General features: G+C 38.4%; 1 protein-coding gene across 3 annotated transcripts; it reads left to right on the forward strand.

The window, feature by feature from the left end:
- The first annotated feature begins 11,598 nt into the window (after positions 1 to 11,598).
- LOC144050367 (trans-1,2-dihydrobenzene-1,2-diol dehydrogenase-like) lies at positions 11,599 to 21,065 on the forward strand. 3 transcript variants are annotated; one of them, XM_077563527.1, is made up of 9 exons: positions 11,599 to 11,783; positions 12,151 to 12,247; positions 12,361 to 12,504; positions 16,687 to 16,798; positions 16,898 to 17,061; positions 18,580 to 18,832; positions 19,102 to 19,226; positions 19,316 to 19,466; positions 20,782 to 21,065. In XM_077563527.1, the coding sequence occupies exons 3-9, from the start codon at positions 12,361 to 12,363 to the stop codon at positions 20,889 to 20,891; spliced, it is 1,059 nt and encodes a 352-aa protein (XP_077419653.1). In that variant the 5' UTR covers positions 11,599 to 11,783; positions 12,151 to 12,247; the 3' UTR covers positions 20,892 to 21,065. The 3 variants fall into 3 exon arrangements, with proteins under 3 accessions (XP_077419653.1, XP_077419654.1, XP_077419655.1); XM_077563528.1 differs by lacking the exon at positions 12,151 to 12,247; XM_077563529.1 differs by lacking the exons at positions 11,599 to 11,783; positions 12,151 to 12,247; positions 12,361 to 12,504 and adding an exon at positions 15,407 to 15,564.
- Positions 21,066 to 21,644: the final 579 nt, after the last annotated feature.

A 21,644-nucleotide genomic window follows, 5' to 3' on the forward strand; every position in this document is an offset into this window, starting at 1 on the left:
CGTCATGGCAACAGGTGGGGAGGCAGTGGACATGGATTTTTTTTTTTTGGGGGGGGGGGGGTGTAATCCAGCCCTATCATGCAGTAATATGATGTTATGTAGCTTAATCCCTCATGTTAATTTTGGGAGGTCATATGTTTGCAGTTTTTTTTTAACTTTTTTAACTGGATAATAAAAAAAAACATCACAGAATTACAGATAGAATTTGAGTTAAAGAGCTTCTATATACTGGTGGATTAACCATTACAGATTTTTTTGGGGATGGGGGTATGTGATATAGAATGAAATGAGTACATTTCAGTCTATATGTAATATAAGGATGGCAGATGCTAATTTCCAGGATGGGATGATTCACTTTAATTAATGGTAGCGGAGCCTTTTGATCTCCTTCCGTAGGGATTTTTATGTATTTTTTTATATTTATTTTTAAAGCAGGGTTGATACAGCGTGTAATTGTCTGTGCGTGAACGTGAGTGTTAGCACATAGCTCACAGCGGTGGATTCAGTTGACAGTTACAGTGCGGCAGCCCAACTCCCCTCGGGCAACAACAGAGGTTGTATGCAAATTTTTGTGTGTGTGTGTGTGTGTGTGTGTGTGTTTGTGTCATTTGCGTATTTTTCACATTCAGTCAAAAGTGATTTCAAACATCAGATGAATAACGGACATGCGCCACGGGTTCCTGTATGTGTGTTTCCTGGATGAAGATTTTTTTTTTTTTATAGCTAAATCTTCAATAATTGTTTTACCAAAATGTTATCTATTCACTGTTTTTATGATCAGACCAAAGCCCTTATATAAAAATATTGCTTTGTTGTGATCTTGTAGCATCTTGGTGCTAATGAACTATGTTGATGTTCGAGGAGGATCTCCATTTATTTTTTTGTCGAATATATAAAAGAAAGGCATTTTCAGTTTTCATTTGCAATTTATATTTAATTAATTGCTCTTATTTTATCTTCTGTTGTATTAAATCCATATCATATCTAGTGGTATCACACCAGTGTTAATCCTGTACATACTCATAATCTGCCAAAGAATGATAATTTTCAACTGCCTTTTTTGTTTGAGTTGGAACATTTGGACAACTTTTTTGTAGCGTGTTCCTGAAAAGCTTTACAGGGGAGTAAAACATTCAGAAAATGTGGCGTCTTTACAAACATCTCATTCAACTTCCCTTTCTAATCCTGGCGCAGCCGTCGGGATTAAAAGAGGGCCGTCGTCGTATGAATATTTCATGAGTGCACGTGTCACAAGTAGAGGCGGTTTAGATTAGCTCGCCTTTTTCTCCCGGTGATTAGAAGAGACCTTTGTTATTATTTGCTCTACTCGATACTTCCTGTTTGCTCAGAGTTAACTAAGAGAGGTGGAGCAATCGCTACTCAACAGTCACCGAACTGGAAGTGTGCATCATCAATTATACAGTTGTTGTTTTTACTAGAAAATTGTTCTCTGGAAGCAATTCAAGCTAACTATGAAACTTTTGAGACATCATTGAGAAATGCCGATTATTATTATTTGATCAAACGTAAATCCATCCATCCATTTTCTATACCAGTGGTCCTTAATGGGATCATGGGTGCGATGATCGCAGCTGACTACATACAGGGAGATTATGCAGATTGCACGCAGAGATGTTCCTGTGGAAATTCAAACCCAGATCTCTTGACTGTGAGCCCACTGTGAGTACCACTGCACAGCATAGCGCCTGAAACCCTTTAAAACTGTTTTTAGCAAACTACAACTAGTAGTGGATAGTGATCTTAATCAGAAAATATTAAAAGAAAAAAATGGGGTTGACCATAAAACATCCAAGTAGATTCTATAATTGACTTATTCTAAAGTTCAGTGCCTAACACCAACCTATTTTGGGAGCGCTTCTGTTTGCTATATGAGCTAGTGTGACTAACCGACTGTGTCCAATCAACAGGCGGAGCGCCTGCAATGAAACGTCTTCTTAGTCTGTGTGGAAGGAGTTGCCGAACGAATGTGATAATCTCCCGCCGCCCCCTCCAACCGCATAAAACATGATTTCATTTGGAGAGAGATCCTGGCGAGGTGAACTGTACTTCCTAATCCCAACAGCCGAAAAAGAAAACTGGAAAAATGAGAGAATTGATCCTGGGTGGTTTGACTTGGTCAGTAGTTCCATTAAGGATCCTTTGTTGTCTCTCTGGCTTCAAAACTGATATTGACGCCATCCATCGGGAGATCAGTGCAACAATGGACTGCAGTACATACAATAGCAGTCCTGGCAAGTAGTGATGGAGAAATGAAGCTTCATTAAGCACTTGCAATTTTTTTTTAACTCCTCTTGATGGCACTCTTGGTTCTTGATGGCACTCTTGATTTAACAATGTAGTGGCATTTTAATCAATTCCTAATGCACTGACTACCTCTTGTTTAACTCATTCACTCCCAGCTATTTTCACTGAAGCAACCTCCGTCGCGCCCCGTTGTTTTACTGGATTTTGACTGATTTTACAAGGCTCACAGAATATTACGTTCTATTGCTATAAACACATGGAGCCTACCAAAATAAATATTAGAACCTCTTCTTTCATCAGAAAAAAAAAACTTTTTCCGTTTTGCAGCAATTAGCATTGGAATATAGCTAAGTTTTATCATTATTCACAAATCTGTTGAAAACAGAGGGGAAAAGGAGTTTTTTGCAACATGGCCCTGGTTGATCTCTTATACTCTGCTGCCACCTGTTGGCCGTTTTTGTAATAACTACCATTGCTTCAAGAATCTCTTCAGTTCAGAGGCTGCATCAAAGCCTTCTGTATGCTCTTGCATTTAAAAAAAAGAAAAAAAACATTAAAAAACGTATAAATATGTCTTTGGGAGCATGGTAATATTTAAAATTGGACATATTTATATGTTTTTGGGAGCAAATGAGTTAAACCAAAAACACCATCTAGAGGAGTAAAAAAGTATCGCAAGGGCTTCATGAAGCTTCATTTTCCCATACTAGCTTGAATGGAAACCTGTGCAAGACACCTTCATGCCAATCCCCTCCTTTGGCGCCCCAGAACAATAACTTAACTCTGAGTACAACAACAAAAAATACTTCAAATAAAATTACAATATGAGGAAACACATTGTATTGAAAAATCAACACACACGGCAGACTTCTTGGTTCTCTACTACAGTTAGTATCAGAAGTTGGATAGACACCGCCACATACTTAACCAAAACGCCCACAAAACCACAACACACCATCTTTGTTCCTTGTTCTCGGCTACAATTAGTGTCAGAAAATGGACAGAAACCGCAACACGCACTTCTTTATTGTTTACTTTATTCCCATTAGCGTGTATACGTGAGTGTGGTAACCTTTCCCTGCCCTGAAATCACAACATATCTCTCACTTCCTGGTTGTCCACCAATCACCAGCCACAATGACCTTTTTCCTCAGTGAAACCCAAATTAGAGCTGATTTGTTGCCAATTGCACGATGATGATGATGATGATGATGATGATGATGATGACGACGAAGGCTCCAGTTTGCTGCGGATGTTCTTCTGAGTGATATCACGGCTGAGTGGCGCGGGTCACGCAGTCGAATATCCAGGTGCACAGAAGCTTTCCTGCAGCAAACAGGCAGCTCTCCCGTCAAATGCGTACTGAGGCGTGACACATAAAGACGCACATACACACACAAAATCCACTAACAGCCACATCTCCGCTCTCAGCCACTCGCTGCCACACGGATGGCTGATAAAAATATCACAAACCCTATCAGGCAATTAAACAGGGGGAGACTCAGCAGACTGTGTTGTGTGCTTAATGGCGGGGGTTTGTGTGACTGGACATATTCTTTAATACTGTCATTCTTTAATTATTGTTTTGAAGTCCTCATAGCATTGCTCCCTGAAATCCAAACTTACACTCTAAAAACAATTAGGTCAAAAATAACCCAACTATGGGTCCAAAATGGACCGATCTCTCTACTTGGGTCCATTTGTCCCATCTTTGAGTCAAGAAATGGGTCTTTTAAAACAACTCGTAAAAATGCTTTACTTGTGTCAATTTGTATAAAACAACCCAGAAAGTTGGGTCAAATTGACCCAACTTTAGGAGTTATATTATTTAGGAGTTGATTTAGGAGTTAGGAGTCCAATATTTAGGATTTGTTTTACACTAAAAGACCAATTTGTTGACTCAAAGATGGGACAAATGGACCCAAGTAGAGGATCGGTCCATTTTGGACCCATAGTTGGGTTATTTTTGACCCAACTGTTTTTAGAGTGTAAGTTTGGATTTCAGGGAGTAATGCTATGAGGACTTCAAAACAATAATTAAAGAATTACAGTATTAAAGAACATGTCCTCCCTCCCTTGTCCCGTAGATCGCCCCATTTTTTTTTAAAATCCATAACTGGGTTACTTTTGACCCAACTGCTTTTAGAGTGTAAGTTTGGATTTCAGGGAGTAATGCTATGAGGACTTCAAAACAATAATTAAAGAATTACAGTATTAAAGAATATGTCCTCCCTACCTTGTCCAGTGGGTCGGTCCATTATTTTAAATCCATAATTGGGTTACTTTTGACCCAACTGTTTTTAGAGTGTAAGTTTGGATTTCAGGGAGTAATGCTATGAGGACTTCAAAACAATAATTAAAGAATTACAGTATTAAAGAATATGTCCTCCCTACCTTGTCCAGTGGGTCGGTCCATTTTTTAAAATCCATAATTGGGTTACTTTTGACCCAACTGCTTTTAAAGTGTAAGTTTGGATTTCAGGGAGTAATGCTATGAGGACTTCAAAACAATAATTAAAGAATTACAGTATTAAAGAACATGTCCTCCCTCCCTTGTCTCGTGGGTCGCCCCATTTTTTTTAAAATCCATAATTGGGTTACTTTTGACCCAACTGCTTTTAGAGTGTAATCTTACTGCAACCCTAACCTAACTCATAACCCCAAACCTGAATTTCTAATGATTCCCAAAATAACTAACTAACTAACACTAACACACCCAAAAGTAACCATTAGGGGACCCCCGTCGAACCCTACTGGATCCTATCATCCTCAGCGAGCAGTATCAAATCATGAGAAGGTGGCGCCATCCCAAAGTGAGCGTTCAGATTCATGCCGCAGCTAATGGGGTCTCACTCCGACTCCACTGATGGATGAGATAACTTCTTAAGCACTCAAAAGGCAATAAACGGCAGTACAAAGCTTTATTTGTTGTTCATTAAAAACCCTTGTTCACGCTCCGTCAGATCGAGGCGTCGCGGAAATACGTCTCATTGCATTTGGAATCATAAAAACACTCATTAATAAAAAAAAAAGCTTCTTCTTGTATTTCGGCCGTTGGCGAGAGCAACAAATCATTAGCTTTTATGAATACAAATTACGGGTCGCCCCAGCGAGACGTTGCAAGTGTTGCATCAGAGCATCTTTTCATCACAGATGTAAAGATGAGGTCGATTGAGGGCCGCTTAGGGATAAAAATGCTAACTTTTTGCTACTTAGATGTGGATTTTTACAGAGACAGCATCAAGCCGCCCTCTGGCCCAACCACTTCCTCATGTACAAGTCTTGAGATGTCTTTTTCTTTTTGGTTGTAAGTGCTGTCATTTTTTTTCCCGGATTCATACTGTGCCCCCCTTTAAGGAGCAGAGCTTCAGCCTTGTCCTCGCCTCTATTTCTTATGTTTCTTTTTCACCTAAGAAACCAGGGGCACTGAAAGCCAACCCGTCAGGCTTCCCCGTCTTTCTCTTGTGTTCGTCATTTTTGACTGGGGGAATTGTATTTTTAGGGATCAATAAAGTCATCTGATTCTGAATCAATCTGTCTTTAAAAACGATCCTGAAGAACTATAGAAATGATCCCTGAAAGTATAGTCTTGGTGGCCTGGTGGGTGGTGTCTGGTCGGTGCTGGATTTCACTTTCCTTTCTTTTCTTTGGTCCTTCCTCGGGTCTCCTGACGGCCTCACGACTCTGGCTGGAAATGTTCGGTTTAGGTGAACGGTATGGGATTTTTTAATAGGTTTTAGGTGAACTAATGAATACACACACACTCGGACGCACGCACACACGCACATACACATACTCACCCACATACAAAAAAGAAAAGAGCGCAATGATGATGACATGTCAAATCGGTAAAATTACCGAATGAATAATACTGAGCTCTCCAGAAAAAAAAAAAGATCCTTAGAGGAACCATGCTTTACATACTGGCATTTCAGGTGAAAATTCACAATGAAGCTAGAATGCAACATACCAATTACAAGTAAAATTAATTTGACCTTATCTGACTTTTGAATGCATTTTTTAAACTGTTCGATGTTTCAGTATTTTTTCCACAACTTTAATTTCTGCAAAAAAGAGCCGAGTGGCAAAAGTCACACGTGTTTGATCCATTAGTCGAGAAATACATTTCCAAGGCCGACCACTTGTGTCTGCCTTTCAGTCACTCTTGTTACGTGAGCTAAGGAATTACAGTAACAACTGAATAGCAACTACAGAATAAGAGTGACTAACCCTATACCGCCAATCATATATTAAATACAAGACATTTTCAGCCCTCTATTTCATGAGTATAATATTTTTCCCCCCATTAAAACCCTGACGTATATGATCGGACACATGCAATGCACGGATAATCCATTAGAGGGCGGTATCACCCAGCTGATGGCTTTTCCAGCGACCTTGCAAGATCGCCCCAATTGAGAAAGGAGAGACACATATACGTATTAATAGTGGAAAATGTTCTTTTCGGATTTTTGGAAATACTAATATGTTTGATATGTCTTTATTATTATATTTTTTTATTTCGATTTTAAATTTGTTTGTTTGTTAAAAAGGACTAATAAATACTGTATTTACAAAGAATCTGAAGTTTCAGGCTTTATAGGGCTAACATAGGCACATATCAGCTGAATAGCAGCTCACAACATTATCATTATAAAGAAAATAGTAACCGTATAAGACTGGACAAACTAAAATAGGCCAATATGATAAAAACATTATCATCATCACAGTTTCATCATAATGGACATAGTAACCGCATAAGCATATACACCCATAACAAAATGCCCCCTTGATCTGCATAATCATAACTTATCATAATCGACATAGTAACTGCATAAGCATGATAAATCCATCACACAATGACCCACTGACGCAAACCGAAAACACAATCACAACAACTTCTTCACTATCTTCTTACCTTTGTTGCAACCTGCACTCAAAGATCATTCACCGCTATGAATGATTTGAAATCCGAAAAAGATGAAAGGTTCGAATAGTTGTTTGCTTGGAAAACATTGCGTTTCACTTATGTTTCAGTCCACCGTATGAGATGTATTCAAGCATCCAGCTCGGAGGGCTGGCGGGGACATCACTGTTCGGGACCCATTATTCTTTGGCCAATGTGGATTTGGAGGAAGAGAGAATGACGAGTGATAACTGGATGTAAGGGGTCCTTTCTTCCCCCTCCCCATCATCAGCACAGGCGGGCTCAGATGAAGGGCTTCAGCTAAGTCAGCTCCGGCCCAGCCTGCTCTTGCTCCACAGATCAGCCTCCCAGTGTGTGTGTGCTGCAGACAGAGATAGCGACTCTCAAAGGGGCCGCCGCTGCCACAATGGTGGGCGGCTCAAAAGGCTCGCTCTCCCCTCAATCACACTTTTACTAATGAAAAAAAAAAAATGACAACGGCAAAACACGCTGCGGCGTTGGAAATAAATGACTGATTCCCTCGACTCATCCCCGTCGAGGCTCGTCACCCTTCTTCTGCAGTGACCTTGAGATGAAGGAGTTCCTCCCATTGCTGCTGCAATCGAACCTCCAACCAAAAATTAACAACAAAAAAAAACACAGCAAGCCTCTGGTGACAGCTGGGAAGGAGCGGGGAAGAACCTTCCACTTGTCGGCATTAATCAAAGCGGGATTAGGCCGCCTCTCTCCGGTCCTTTTTATTTCCCATTAACATCAAGTATGCTGATGAAATACAGAGCAGTTAAATGGTAACTAGTTTAGCAACAGCGCGTCTGCTACTATCTGCCTCCAATCCCATTCAAAGGAAACATCAATAACCCTCCGATGGTGACCTTGCAAGACCATCGCTACATATTGGATTTTCTTAGAACATAGCCAAGGATAAGGAGGACAGTCTTTACATTTTTTCTTGTGTATAATAGTTTACAGTCTCTGGGTAAACATGTTTTACTATGTATTTGCGCATAATTAGTGTGATTCTAATGAGAATTCAAGTCTCAATATTGCATAACAATGGTACTTTACCATTTATAGTCTCTTAAACTAAATTCAAAATGGAGGCCACATGCAGCACTAAAGGCAATTATATTAACTCATTCACTGCCATTGACGGCTATAGACGTCAAAAATTCATTTGAACTATTTCTATTAGTTTAACATTTTTTTCCACTTTTGTTAACATGAGTATGAAAACCTAGAATGTTTTTATTGTATTAGAACAGATATAAAATGTGTGATTAATCGTGAGGTAACTAGTGAAGTCATGCGATTAATTACGATTAAAAATTGTAATCGCCTGATCCTCCTAATTTAAAATAATCTTTTCTTTAAAAAAAAAAAAGATTCAAAATAATCAAAATTATTTCATTAATTTTTTTAAAGAAAAGATTTTTTAAAATTAGGGGCGTCAAGCAATTAAAATTTTTAATCGTAATTAATCGCATGACTTCACTAGTTACCGCACGATTAATCACACATTTTATATCTGCTCCAAATGTAAAAAAAATATTTTTTTAAATCTAGGTTTTCATACTCTTGTTAAAAGTGGGGGAAAAAATGTTCAACTAATAGAAATAGTTCAAATGAATTTATGACGTCTATAGCCGTCAATGGCAGTGAATGAGTTAATGACACATTTTAAAATAAATGTAATGCAAATTAAGAGAAGTATATTTTATCGTACCAATCATGGCTCAGCTTCAGAAAATAGGTAAGCCATGATTGGTCGTCAGAGCCCTAAGCAGCTGTGATGTCATTTTCAGTTGACAACAAATGTCAAAATGGCCGCCCCTAAAATGGATAAAAATGGGTGGATTTTGCTCCTTAATTTATATTACACAAACACAATAACAAATGCATAACAATGGTACCGCAATGAACCGTTTTTAGTCTCTTAAAACAAATTCAAAATGGAGGCCACATGCAGCACTATGAGGCAATTATATTAATGACACATTTTAAATAAATGTAATGCAAATTAAGAAAAGTATATTTTACTCGTACCAATCATGGCTCAGCTTTAGAAAACAGGTAAGCCATGATTGGTCGTTACCTGAACAACTGTGAAGTGATTTTCAGTCAACAGCGAGCATCAAAATGGCCGCCCCTAAGATGGATAAAAATGGGTGGATTTTGCTCCTTAATTTCTATTCCTCAAATGCAATGTTAATCAAAATACTGTGTTTAGACTAGTCGGGCTGTATAGAACATATTGACAATAAAATATTGGGTTTGACTTCCCCTTTAAGACAATCTGCTGAGTCGGGCTATGTTCGTTGGTGACCTGTTAGATGTCATTCAGATGCGTCCCTGCGGCGATGATGCATGAATTTTTAATGAAAAAAAAAGGAGACATGACATCCGTGGCGCGTCGTCGTCCTGACCCCTCTGAATTAACCAGACTTCCTTCTGCGGATGGATCTGTTGAAAGTCAGGGTTCGATCGGGTTATTCAAAAAGAGGGAAGGGGCTTTCGGCGACCGTTTCACGTTGGAGTCTCCTTGAGGGTCTCCCGACACCTGAGCCTGTTGGCTGTCGGCACTCAACTGATTGGTTGATTCACACCAATTTAAAATCCGGTTGCCGTGTCAGGTGACAGCATCTGGATCACGCTCAGCACTTCTCTTCCCCAACACCTGTGGTGATGTCAGGGCATGGCCCTGTGGCTTTTTTTTTTTTACCCAACCAGCGACCAGTTACGTCCTTTAAGTAGGTGAGACTTGATATGTATGTATATGTCTTATTCTTACTACTATATTCTTGGGATATATAACATATTACCATTGTTGGTATGAACTGTAAGAATGTAATATCTGTTGCTAACGTTAACATTATTGGCACTCAACAATTCAGTTAATGGTATGTCATAATATTGTTTATATATTATGATAAAATTGCTTCAATTGTAAAGATAGCAATACTGTAACTTGCGAGAAGTACTGTATATTTGTGTTTTATAGATTAAAGATGGGGTTGTTATTAAATATGTTTTCTCCTCCCCACTCCTTTTCAGGCAAAATCATTTTTTAAAAATCCCTTTTTCTCTCATTTTTTTCTGTTCGTATTATGAAACTACAATATAAATTGTTGCTCCTGTGTTCAATTGCCTGATATATATATATATATATATATATATATATATATATATATTGAAAGATTGTCCCAGAAAAAAAGTTCATTCCTATGGTAACAAGTATATGAGGCCAACCCAACAGAAATTAGCATACAAATTGGCCAGCTGGTACCTTGTTGTTATGACAACGGTAGAACACACCTGCTTAGGGCTCATTTTGGTGTGAAACACAAAAAGCCATTGTTAAAAAAAAAAAAAAGAAGGAATAAACTTGGGCCATTATGAAACTCCCACAATCTCATCTCTTTGGAGTTTATGATTAGAAAAATAATCTGCTCAATTCGATGGTAGTCGTATAGAAATGGAGAATATGATGGTTAAATGAATTGCTTCATTTCTGGCTTCAAATTACTCAATTGGAATCCTCAGATTGAATTGAATAATCAGATAATAAAAAAATATTTTTGGATAGGTTTGGCTCTATATTCTTAAATTACTCAAAATAAACACAAATACATATTTTAGAGTATCCAACCCCACACACCCATTTTTTTTTTGCAACTTACATTTCCACAATTTTTTTTAGCCCTTTGTTTATCACATCAATTAATTGTTTAATTTAGCCTATACTGTGGAGAATAGCTGAATGAAGGTCATTTATTTTTAAAGTTTTGCATTAACTTAAAAATAGTCAAAAAAAAATAGAATTTCATTAAATTGGAATTTGATTCACGTGCTTTTTTTTTTTTTTTTTGCTTAACTCTTTCTTTAGTTTCTTCTGTGGAATCCTGGAATGAATTTTACAATTTGAGAAAAGATTAACATGAAAATCAACATTTTGGGAAAAACATGCTTTACAATTATTTTTTTTAGATCAGTAATTCTCAGATTTAAAAAAAAATTAAATTAAATAAATCTATATTTTTTAAATCTGCTCTTTCACCCTATCTTCCAATACAGGCTGCGAGTGAAGACAGCTGAAAACACAGTGCCCCCTTCTGACGACATGTGGTAGCATGTTTACCTCAAAAGGAGGTAATATTTAGCTCAAGGGCAACTGAGCTCAGCTGATGCTTTCTTTTTTTTTCACAGTCATCCTATCTCATCTTTACTAACCCTGCTCAGCCATGAGTGATACAACAGTGTAATCATTTGCTTCTTTTATCAAACAGAACCTTGGATTGACCTGTGCTTGCAACATTAAACGCTCGCCAGAGTGTCAGTTGTTACAGATTGTTAAGTACAAAACCATTTCATGGAAAAAGACCTGTGTCAGCAATAAAACCATAACTCATAAGCATGTGTTTTGGTAAGAAAGGTGACACCAGCACAATCTCTTCGAATAAATACAAGAAGCTCTTCTCACCAAGGTCACACCTCAACAGTAGCGAGACAACAACGGCCTCCAGCTTGGCGACCCGATTGGAAGATCAGTCACGACCTCAGCGTGGCTCTGAGGACTTCTCGTCAGGATCACCAGGTTTGCAAAAAAAAAAAAAGACGCGACCTATCATTTGTCTAGATAAGAGCCATTGCTGAAAAAAAGCTGGCCAATGACCCAAAATGTTGGTACTGCAAGAGGAAGCCGTTTTTGAGTCACAACTAAGAATTAGTGATTCGAATCTTGGTGGCAATTGTGAATGGATGTTAGTCTACAGTCCCCTCCAAAAGTATTGGAACAGCAATGTTAATTTCTGTTTTAGTTGCGTACTAAAGACATTTAGACACAAAAAAAGAATATCAGACAAGTTTCAGAAGTGCAGCTTGTATTTCATGGTATTTACCAGTGATGGGAAAATGAAGCTTCATGAAGCACTTAGCGATACTTTTTTTTTTTACTCCTCTAGATGGTGCTCTTGGTTTAATTTAAAGAAGGGTTTGTCAGTGCCTATGTGTCCTATGATAGGCTGGTGACCAGTCCACAACATTTGAGTACAGCAATGGGCAAGTGTGCATCGTTTTGAGAGACAATTTTCACTCTTCATACTTTGAAACAAATGTTATGCAAAATGTATTCATAGGAATTAACTGATCGCACTGTGTTCCTATCACTCCAGATGTGTACTTGGGATTGCCGCACGCAGAACACTGGCGAGTGGGTCTCCTCTTCCTCAACGCTGGCAAGAGCGTTCTGTGTCAACTCTGGTCGGGTCAAAGACCTGGTGGACGCCGCCAGGACAAACAAGGTCTGCCTGATGGAGGTAAGTCGGCTGAGGGTAACTTTGAGAACAACATTATCGATTGGTCATCATGCAATGTTTACGCAAATGGAGTCGTTTCAATGGCCTTACACGACACGTTTAGGATGGTCATTTGTTTATGTGTATCCATCCATTCTCTGAACCGCTTATCCTGACTAGGGTTGCGAGCTTATCCCAGCTGTCAATGGGCAAGACTCTGAACTGGTTGTTAGCCAATCACAGGCTTGTAAAGTGTAAAAACATCCCAAATTTTTCATTATTTAATACTGCACGTCATTCCTAGCTATAACCCTTTTACCGACTAACCCTAAACCCGTATCCCTATACCTTGTAACAATAAGGGTTCTAAACAGGTTTGACCACGGAAAGAATTTGGCAAACAGAGGGTTTAGCTTTAGAAGGGTTGTAGGTAACAAGTGCGGGCTTTGCTATATGCACTAGTCTCAAAGACTAAATCAACTCGCATTTTATTTGATGGTGCATTGTGTACCCTGTCCCTGTAATTCGCCCCCCCCCCAGCTCGACATCCCACGCTCGGTGGAGAAGGGGCTCGGGGGGCGGCGCCCTGCTGGACATCGGCGTGCACTGCCTGCAGTTTGTCCTGATGGTGTTTGACAGCGAGAGGCCGGAGTCCGTCCATACTGTGGGGGTGTTGCTCGACTCGGGTATGACTCAACAATTTGGGATTAGTATCATTAACCGCCCACTGTGGATCAGTGATCACAAGCTGCTTATCCTCGGCGTCTAATGCTCAGAAAAGTTCATCATGAAATGCAGAGGTGGAGAAAGTAGTAGCTTACGCACTGTAGCTACCAAAATAAAAGTATGATTATTGTGACTGGTAAAAGTATAAGCACGCTTTCCTAGCATTGTAAATTGAATAACAAAAAATGCTAAATTAACTAATGATCACTGAAAAATACAATACTTGTATGCGCCTTTTCAGATTAGATGGATCATTTATAGGCTAGTCATTAGCCGCTGATGTTTGAATTAGCTAGCATAGACAACTATGCATTTGGCATTCTTGTAGTCAACAATGTCATACAATTCTTTGAAATAAGGACATGATTATTTGATTTTTAATTGATTCTACCTTCCAAAAAATAAAATCTAATCCAGTAAGACTCTGTTATGTCACACTAGCAGTGTAGCAGCCGTGGCTAGCAAATGCAGGCATCGCTAACTGCTAGCAGCACAAGCACTATTTTGCTGGACATCAGTCGCTGTGAATATTCAGTAAATAATCAGTTGTGTGGATTAGTCAAGTCAGGCCAAGAACCACACTCTTCTTTCACTGTGGTTGATTTTACTTTTCTCTATTTTTGTGTTTTTGTTGAAAAAAAAAAAAGGAGTAGAAAATACAGCCAACATTTAGGTAGTAAAAATAAAGACTTCATACAAAGAAATACTTGGTGAAGAACAGATACCTGAAAAATCTATGAACGTATACTAACAACGTATTTGTCCCACCACTGCTAAATTGCAACCCGCTCTCTCCCCAAAATAAAAGAGGAGGAATTCTTCACATGGAAAAGTTATATTTTTTAAAATGTCAGACTAATCCAAATCCCTCCCCGGGGAAGCACAGTAATACGGCGGACTGACAGGCAGTGTGGACCTGCTCGTCTTGCAGCCAGATAACCTTCCGTGAAAGACTGTCACATTATAACTGTGATTTCCTTATCTTTCACCAACCGTCGTGTTGCACCATTTAATCATCTCCTAATAATGATGCTGTAAAATCAGATTCCCCCTGTCATCTTTTCTCTCATTTTAGAGCTCCATTCACTTAATTGAAATGTGTTCTCAATGTTCCGTGAACCAAATGGTAACCACGACATTTTTGTCCCTCGCAAGGAGTGGACGAGTCTGTGGTTTTGGTGATGAAATTCTCCAGGAAGAGGCTGGCTAAGTGCACCTCCTCCATCGCTGTTCGTCTTCCAAAACGATGCTGTCGTCAGTGGCACCAAGGGATCAATTTAAGTACGATATCACAATTTATATAGAAATTGGATGATGTCACCAAGATGGAATTCCCAAAGCACTTGGAAGACTGCATCACCGGATCCTGGAGAATCTCATCAATCAGAGCATGCCATATGATCCAGAAGTTATAGATGACACAATTTGGAATCCCAGTATGGGAACTACTGTAGAATGTTAGACTGAAAATCCACAATTGCCTTTTGAATGTTTTCCAATACTACTAAGAATGCCCCCCTACAGCTATCCCCTTAATAATAACCCTCTATAAAATGTATTAAGGTTGTTGTTGTTGTTTTTTAACTCATAATGCAAGTGTAGTAAAGTGTAACACAGAGAGAGGAAAAAATACAAAAAGGCAATCATATATGTATACCTGACCTTTTTTCTAAACGTGCCATGTCCTGAAGGTGTGCAGGTCCAATGCATTGCCCCATCAGGCTAGTGGTGAACGGCAAATGTGAGTGATACAATAGCTCAACTTCACCAACAGCACCGGAAAAATATTTTTAAAAAGTTACATATTTCACATTAAAATATATTTTTTTCTTTGTTGTGCAAATGAGGAAATATGTTTTCTAACATCGGTGAAAGTAACTCAAACACAATATGTACTTAATGTGTGTGTTTCATTTCATTATCCAAATGAAAAATGTTTTTTTTTAAGTACCTCATTTAAAGTAAAAGAAAAATAATTCCCAAGTTTGTTCCTAACTTGTGAAAGAAATTATATTATTTTATTATATTATATATTGTATTTACAATGAAATAGCATACAGTATAATAACAACTAACTAAAATATCTCTCCCATAACAGGCGTTGTTGTCTAGTGTAGTATTGGTTTACATACAACCAACGTCAACGACCAGGCAAATAAATAAATAAATAAACAAAAGTACAGTATTGTAATAAGTAAAACTTTGTCTCCATCTATCGGCATCATGCCGCAATTGCAACCGGATCCACTCTGACCTCTTCCAAACATGGCAACCAGATGGGGGATCTGCGGTGCAGGCAAGATCAGCCACGACTTCGCGGTGGCCCTAAAAACCCTTCCGCCTGAAGACCACCAGGTATCAGTGCCTAAGTGGCTAGTGAATCCCTCGCTCCCATCAAAACAGGTTTACTCCACATTTCTACTGCTTATCCAAGGATTCGGTTTAGCGTTTGCAAAAGGGACGTCTGACCAGGAGTGCAAAGTTCAAAGCTCAACCACGTTTATTTGCCGTTTTCTCTTGCTTCCAATTTGTTATTTACGCTCCAAAGTGCACGTCAACGACTCAAATGCTGGTGCCGCGCTAATAATTTGACATAATAGCTTTTAGAATGTTATTAGGTGCTAATGTATGCATGTTACTAGCCAGTGATATTTGTAGTCATGGGAACATTTTCCACCATTTTTTGTTTATTTATACCTTTTAAGTAATTTTTAGGATTTATAACGCTTGTCCTCATTAGGGGTCACGGGTGAGCTGGACATGCAGCTGACTGAAGAGCAGTGAGAGCACATGGGGTCATGGCAAACCAAAAAATAGCAAACAACAACAAAATCACACTCACATTTACACCAAACTACAGTTTAGAGCCTTTAAGCACACACCATCACAGGGAGAGCATTCAAAGTCCACGTAGAAAGGTAGCCCAGATCCAAATTACTTGCTAATCACCAGCTCACCGTAAAATGAATAGTTTTTAGTTAATACTTGTATGAGTTTAATTCATTCACTGCCATTGACAGATAAAAAATTAATTTGAACTATTTCTATTAGTTTAGCATTTTTTCCTACTTTTGGTAACAAGAGTATGAAAACCTAGAACAAAAATATTGTAAATTTAGAACAGATATAAAAATGTGTGATTAATAGTGAGTTAACTAGTGAAGTCATGCGATTAATTACGGGGAAAAAATATTTTATTAAAAAAAAAAAGAAGAAAAGATTATTAAAAATTAGGGGCATCAAGCGATTACATTTTTTAATCATAATTAATCGCATGACTTCACTAGTTAACTCATGATGAATCACAAATTTTATATCTGTTCTAAATGTACAAAAACAATTTTTTTCTAGGTTTTCATACTCTTGTTAACAAAAGTGGGAAATAATGTTAAACAAATAGAAATAGTTCAAATGAATTTTGACGTCTATAGCCGTCAATGGCAGTGAATGAGTTCAACAGATGACTTCACTTAACAGGTTGTGGCTGTGGCTGCCCGCAACTTGGAGCGCGCGCAGGAGTTTGGCAAAAAGCACGGCATCCCTGCATCGTACGACAGCTATGAGGAACTGGCCCAAGATCCAAATATTGGTTGGTTTGCATAAAGAGCCCTGTGGGTCAAACGTAGACAGTTGGCTTATCGTCTACAAAATGAATAAATAATTAACAGATGTCTGTGTGTGTTTTTAGATGTGGTGTACGTCGGCGTGATCCACCCGTTCCACCTGAAGAGCTGCTTGCTGTTCATGGATGCCCAAAAAAATGTGTTATGCGAGAAGCCTCTGGCCATGAACGCTAGGGAGGTGAAGGAGATCCTGGACTCGGCCAGGAGGAACAATGTCTTCCTCATGGAGGTGATTGCGCTTTTTGACTAAACGAATCCAAAAGCAAAAGCGGAACAGTGTGACAGTATTAGCTTATGACGCTACATGGTGGGTAAAAAGTAGAACGCATGGACACCAACGACGATCGGGTTCGGACATCGTCTCCAAGTGACGGGTTGCCTTGGCCAATTTGACATCATCCATGCGGCTCTTTATTAAACGTACTTTGTTTGCTTAGGGAAAAGGAAATTACAGTATCCGGTTCACGGTAAAAACTGCAACTCAACACGGGGTGACCTTGAGGACCACAAGAGTAGCCCGCAGGCTTGTTCCAAAAATAGCTTACCAGTCAGTACATTGTGATTTGCTAGAAATATTGTATAAGCATGGAATTGTATTGCATTCACTTGGAAGAAAAGAAGAAAAGTCATGTTTTTGAGAAAGTTATTTTGGGAGAGTTTTTTTTTTCTTCCAATAATTCTTTTTTTTTTTCTCAATAATTACCCCCCCCCCCCCTCCATTTTTATTATTATTTTTTATTATAATTATAATTTATTTTATATTTTTTCCCTGTTTTTGGAATTTTTTTTTTTCCTGTCACAGAAACAAAATATTCCAGAAAACAAAATATATATATTCTGAAAACAGAAAAAAACAAAAACTGAAATACAGGGGGTGGGGGTGGGTGGGACGGGGGGATCTGAAAAACATATTCCATAAATTTGTAACTTGGAAAAACTAAAAATTTTAAATAAATAAATAAAAAAGCACCCCCCCCCCCCCAAAAAAAAAAAAAAAAAAAAAAAACACCAATAAAAAATTACTAATAAGTGATCATTTGCATATTGGTATTTATCTGTTTCCTAATTGTGAAAAAATCTTTAACATTATTAACTCATTCACTGCCATTGATGGCTATAAACATCAAAAATTCATTTAAACTATTTCTATTAGTTTAACATTTTTTTTCCACTTTTGTTAACAAGAGTATAATAAATAAATAAGTAACTAACTAATAAAAAATATTTAATAAGTAAAATTTGTGATTTATCGTGAGTTAACTAGTGAAGTCATGCGATCAATTACAATAAAAAAATGAATCGCCTGACGAGATGATTAATAAAAATTAGGGGCGTCAGGCGATTATTATAAAAAAAAATCGTTAACTCCCAATTAATCACAAATTTTATATCTGTTCGAAATGTACAATAAAAAATCTAGGTTATCATACTGTTGTTAAAGTAGAAAAAATGTTAAACTAATAGAAATAGTTACAATTATTTTTTGACATTCATAACCGTCAATGGCAGTGAATGAGTTAATGAGCCACAAATCTAACATATGGTGTCCAGGGTTCAAAACAAACCCAGGTAAATGCATTGCAATAGTGCATCGTAATTGAAATCCCTTAAGAATCAATCGTTGCGATCGTCTCGGCTGTAAAACTATCCAGATTCATTTCGATTTTGGATCAAGCTCAGCATCTCTTGGAGGTTTTCATAGATGACAAAGTGAAAATCCAACCCAATCAAACTTGGTCTGTTGTAGGCCGTGTGGAGTCGCTTCTTCCCGGCCTCGGTGGAGATCCGGCGGCTGCTCTCTCAAGGGGAACTGGGCGAGGTGAAGATGGTGAGGGCCGAATTCGGCCAGCCCCTCATGCATTTGCCCCGATCGATGGACAAGGAGCAGGGCGCGGGAACCATGCTGGACCTCGGCATCTACCCGCTGCAGTTCTCCATCATGGCGTACGGCGGGGAAAAGCCCGAGAGCGTCAAGGCCGCGGGGGTCTGTACGGAGACGGGTACGTACGAGGGCGTGATTTTCAAGTTATGGTGTGGTGCTTTGAGATAAGAGCATTTTTCGAGAATTAAATTTATTTATTTTTTGCTTTGACCTACGAGCGCAAACTTGACCTACTATTATTATATATATATATATAAATCTCCTTTAAATATTTACTTCATGGTCACTCCTGGTGGGTCCTCTCAGTAAAAGTGCCACAACAGGCCAAAGAAAAAGGCATAAGAGTTACCGGTAATCATCTAATGCTGGCTCAAAATGCGTTTTCAGGAGTGGACGAGACCGCGGTGGTCACTCTCAAGTTCTCCAGAGGCCGCATGGCCGTGATCACATGCTCCTCGGGGCTGCAGCTCGCCAACGACGCCGTCATCGTGGGCATCAATGGCAACATCAGGGTAAGTCGCAAGGAATTTTTTTCTCTCTCTGGTCTGAAGGCGGGGCGCTGAGATGACATGACAATCACATGTCATTGTTTGTTGTACAGATCCCTGCTCACATGTGGTGCCCCACTTCTTTGGTGGTGAACGGGAAGGAGAGCACGTTTCCTGTCCCGGATCCTTCCTTACCCCTCAACTTCCTCAACAGCACCGGAATGCGCTACGAGGCGGAGGCGGTGCGACAGTGTTTGCTTAAAGGTATCGTGATAAACTCTGCGAGCTGTTGAACTCTTGTGATTTTTGCTGAAAAACGCACGTCTCAACTCAAGTGACCTTTTGCCGGCTGGAACGCAACACCGAGGTAGCTTTTGTGCAGATCATGCTTCTCCAGCTAAATGTACTTGAAATATTTATGACTGTGCAAACATCACATGACCAAACTCAGAAAACAGGTGAGCTGTGATTGGTCATTACCTGAGCAACTGTGATGCCATTTTCAGGTGACAGTAAATTGCAAAATGGCCGACCCCTGAGAGTAATATAAAAAGCGGTGGATTTTACACAAATTAATCCTAACGCCGTGTCCAGACTAGTGAGGGCATATTAAACATAGTTTTTTTTTTAAGAAAAAAGATTTGACTTAGGTTTAGGCGATGAATTTTTAAAATCGTAATTAATCACGACTTCAATAGTAACGATTAATCGCAAATTTTATATCCGTTCTAAATGTACAATAAAATGAATAAAATGTGCAATAATTTCACCCCCGAGTTTTCATACTCTTAACATAAAAAGTGGTGGAAAAAATGTTAAACTAATAGAAATATTGCTGCATCTATTAGTCATTGATACAGTAATTTAATCATCCATAAAATTTTGTTAAAACTAAAAAAGATGTATTGCACTACAAAAAAACAAGTGTGATATTGATTTGTTGGTCATATTTCTGCCACTAGATGGCATAATTGCATATGTAAAACGGTGACAGCTCAGTGCATTTTTCTTTTCATATTAAGAGCTATCTAATCTTTAACATGAAGCAACTTGTGAAATTCTGCACATTTTAAAAATTGCTAAATACAACGTGACCCTCGTCGCCACAAATATATGCATTATTATTACATTTCTTACTGTTAAAGGTTGCGGGGGTTAAGTAAGGGGCGGTGTCATTAATCGCGTGTTTAAAAAATTTGTTGCGTTAAAGGAACTTTAACTCAAAATTAACAGTCATTTTGACAACCCTACTTTGGTTACCGAAAAGTGTAACATAAAACTGCTTTTCTTTAGGCACAGGCACAGATTTAATGACATTTAAAATGTAACCTAAAAAAAAAAGCCTCCAAACTTGTAGCAGTAAATTTTCCAACAAATTAAATGAGAAAAAAAACAAACAAGATTGAATCAATGTTACCAGCGTGAACAAATTAGTCACGTTATGGACACACATGACTGGAATGCTAATTGTTAAATGTGCCGCCTTGGCATAATTGTAAAATTGCATCGCAGTAAGACTCCAAACCGAGCAACCGGTTTAAATGGACAACAACGAATATACCAGTTTTGTCTACTGCAGGCCTGAAGGAGAGTCCAGTGATGTCACATGCAGACTCTCTTCTGCTGGCCCAAGTGGAGGACGAAGTGCGTAGGCAGGTGGGCGTGGTCTACAGCCAAGACTCTGGCTAAGGGTCCAACCAGAAACAATGAGCCAACTCACTGGAATGCAAATCATTTTGGGGATTTTTGGCATTATGCATCTTTGCTCTTACTGCACAATTTTTCTTATTTTTCAATAAATGTAGATAAATATAAATACGGTACATTATTTTTGAAAGTTAAATAAAGTGCTTTGCAAAGACATTTTGGTCTCTTAAACTGTCAAAGGGGTATTCAAAATATTTATATTATTGCAGAGTAGCACCCTATAATGTTAATAATTTACTGAAAATGTAATAAAAAAAAATCTTGACTGATATAGTAATATATTTTTTTTTACTGATTATGTACATTTTATAGACATACTCTTTATGGGTTGAAATCAAATTGCACTGAAAATGAATATATACATTACATGTTAAGTTTTACATTTTCAGTTGTGAGGAAAAAAAGACCAACCTAAAAATGCAATCAATCATTACATTATATGTGAAATTATAGCATTTTTCATTTTCAAGCATCATGTTTACATTTTCAGGAAATTATGATATAGTGTTCCAGGCAGCACGGTGGTATGGTGATTAGCGCATCAGGTTGGAATCTCCATTGGAACATTTTTATGTGGCGTTTGCATGATCTTTGGCTAATCCGGTTTGCTCTCTTTCCAAAAACAGGAAAACAGGAAGTGCAAATGTGTCACTCTGCAGTTACACGTCTTCCACAAACATGCGTGTTAGCTTAGCCTCTTGCTAGCGGACTTCATAAGCTTTTTGCCAGTATCAT

The sequence above is a fragment of the Vanacampus margaritifer genome, chromosome 4, assembly GCF_051991255.1.
Source record: "Vanacampus margaritifer isolate UIUO_Vmar chromosome 4, RoL_Vmar_1.0, whole genome shotgun sequence".
Lineage (NCBI taxonomy): Eukaryota > Metazoa > Chordata > Actinopteri > Syngnathiformes > Syngnathidae > Vanacampus > Vanacampus margaritifer.

Coding starts and splice junctions, on each gene's coding strand:
- LOC144050367 (XM_077563527.1), top strand. CDS start 12,361: ATGTGTACTTGGGATTGCCGCACGCAGAACACTGGCGAGTGGGTCTCC. Junction 17,062..18,579: donor ACAATGTCTTCCTCATGGAG/GTGATTGCGCTT, acceptor GGTCTGTTGTAG/GCCGTGTGGAGTCGCTTCTT. Junction 19,227..19,315: donor GCATCAATGGCAACATCAGG/GTAAGTCGCAAG, acceptor TTTGTTGTACAG/ATCCCTGCTCACATGTGGTG.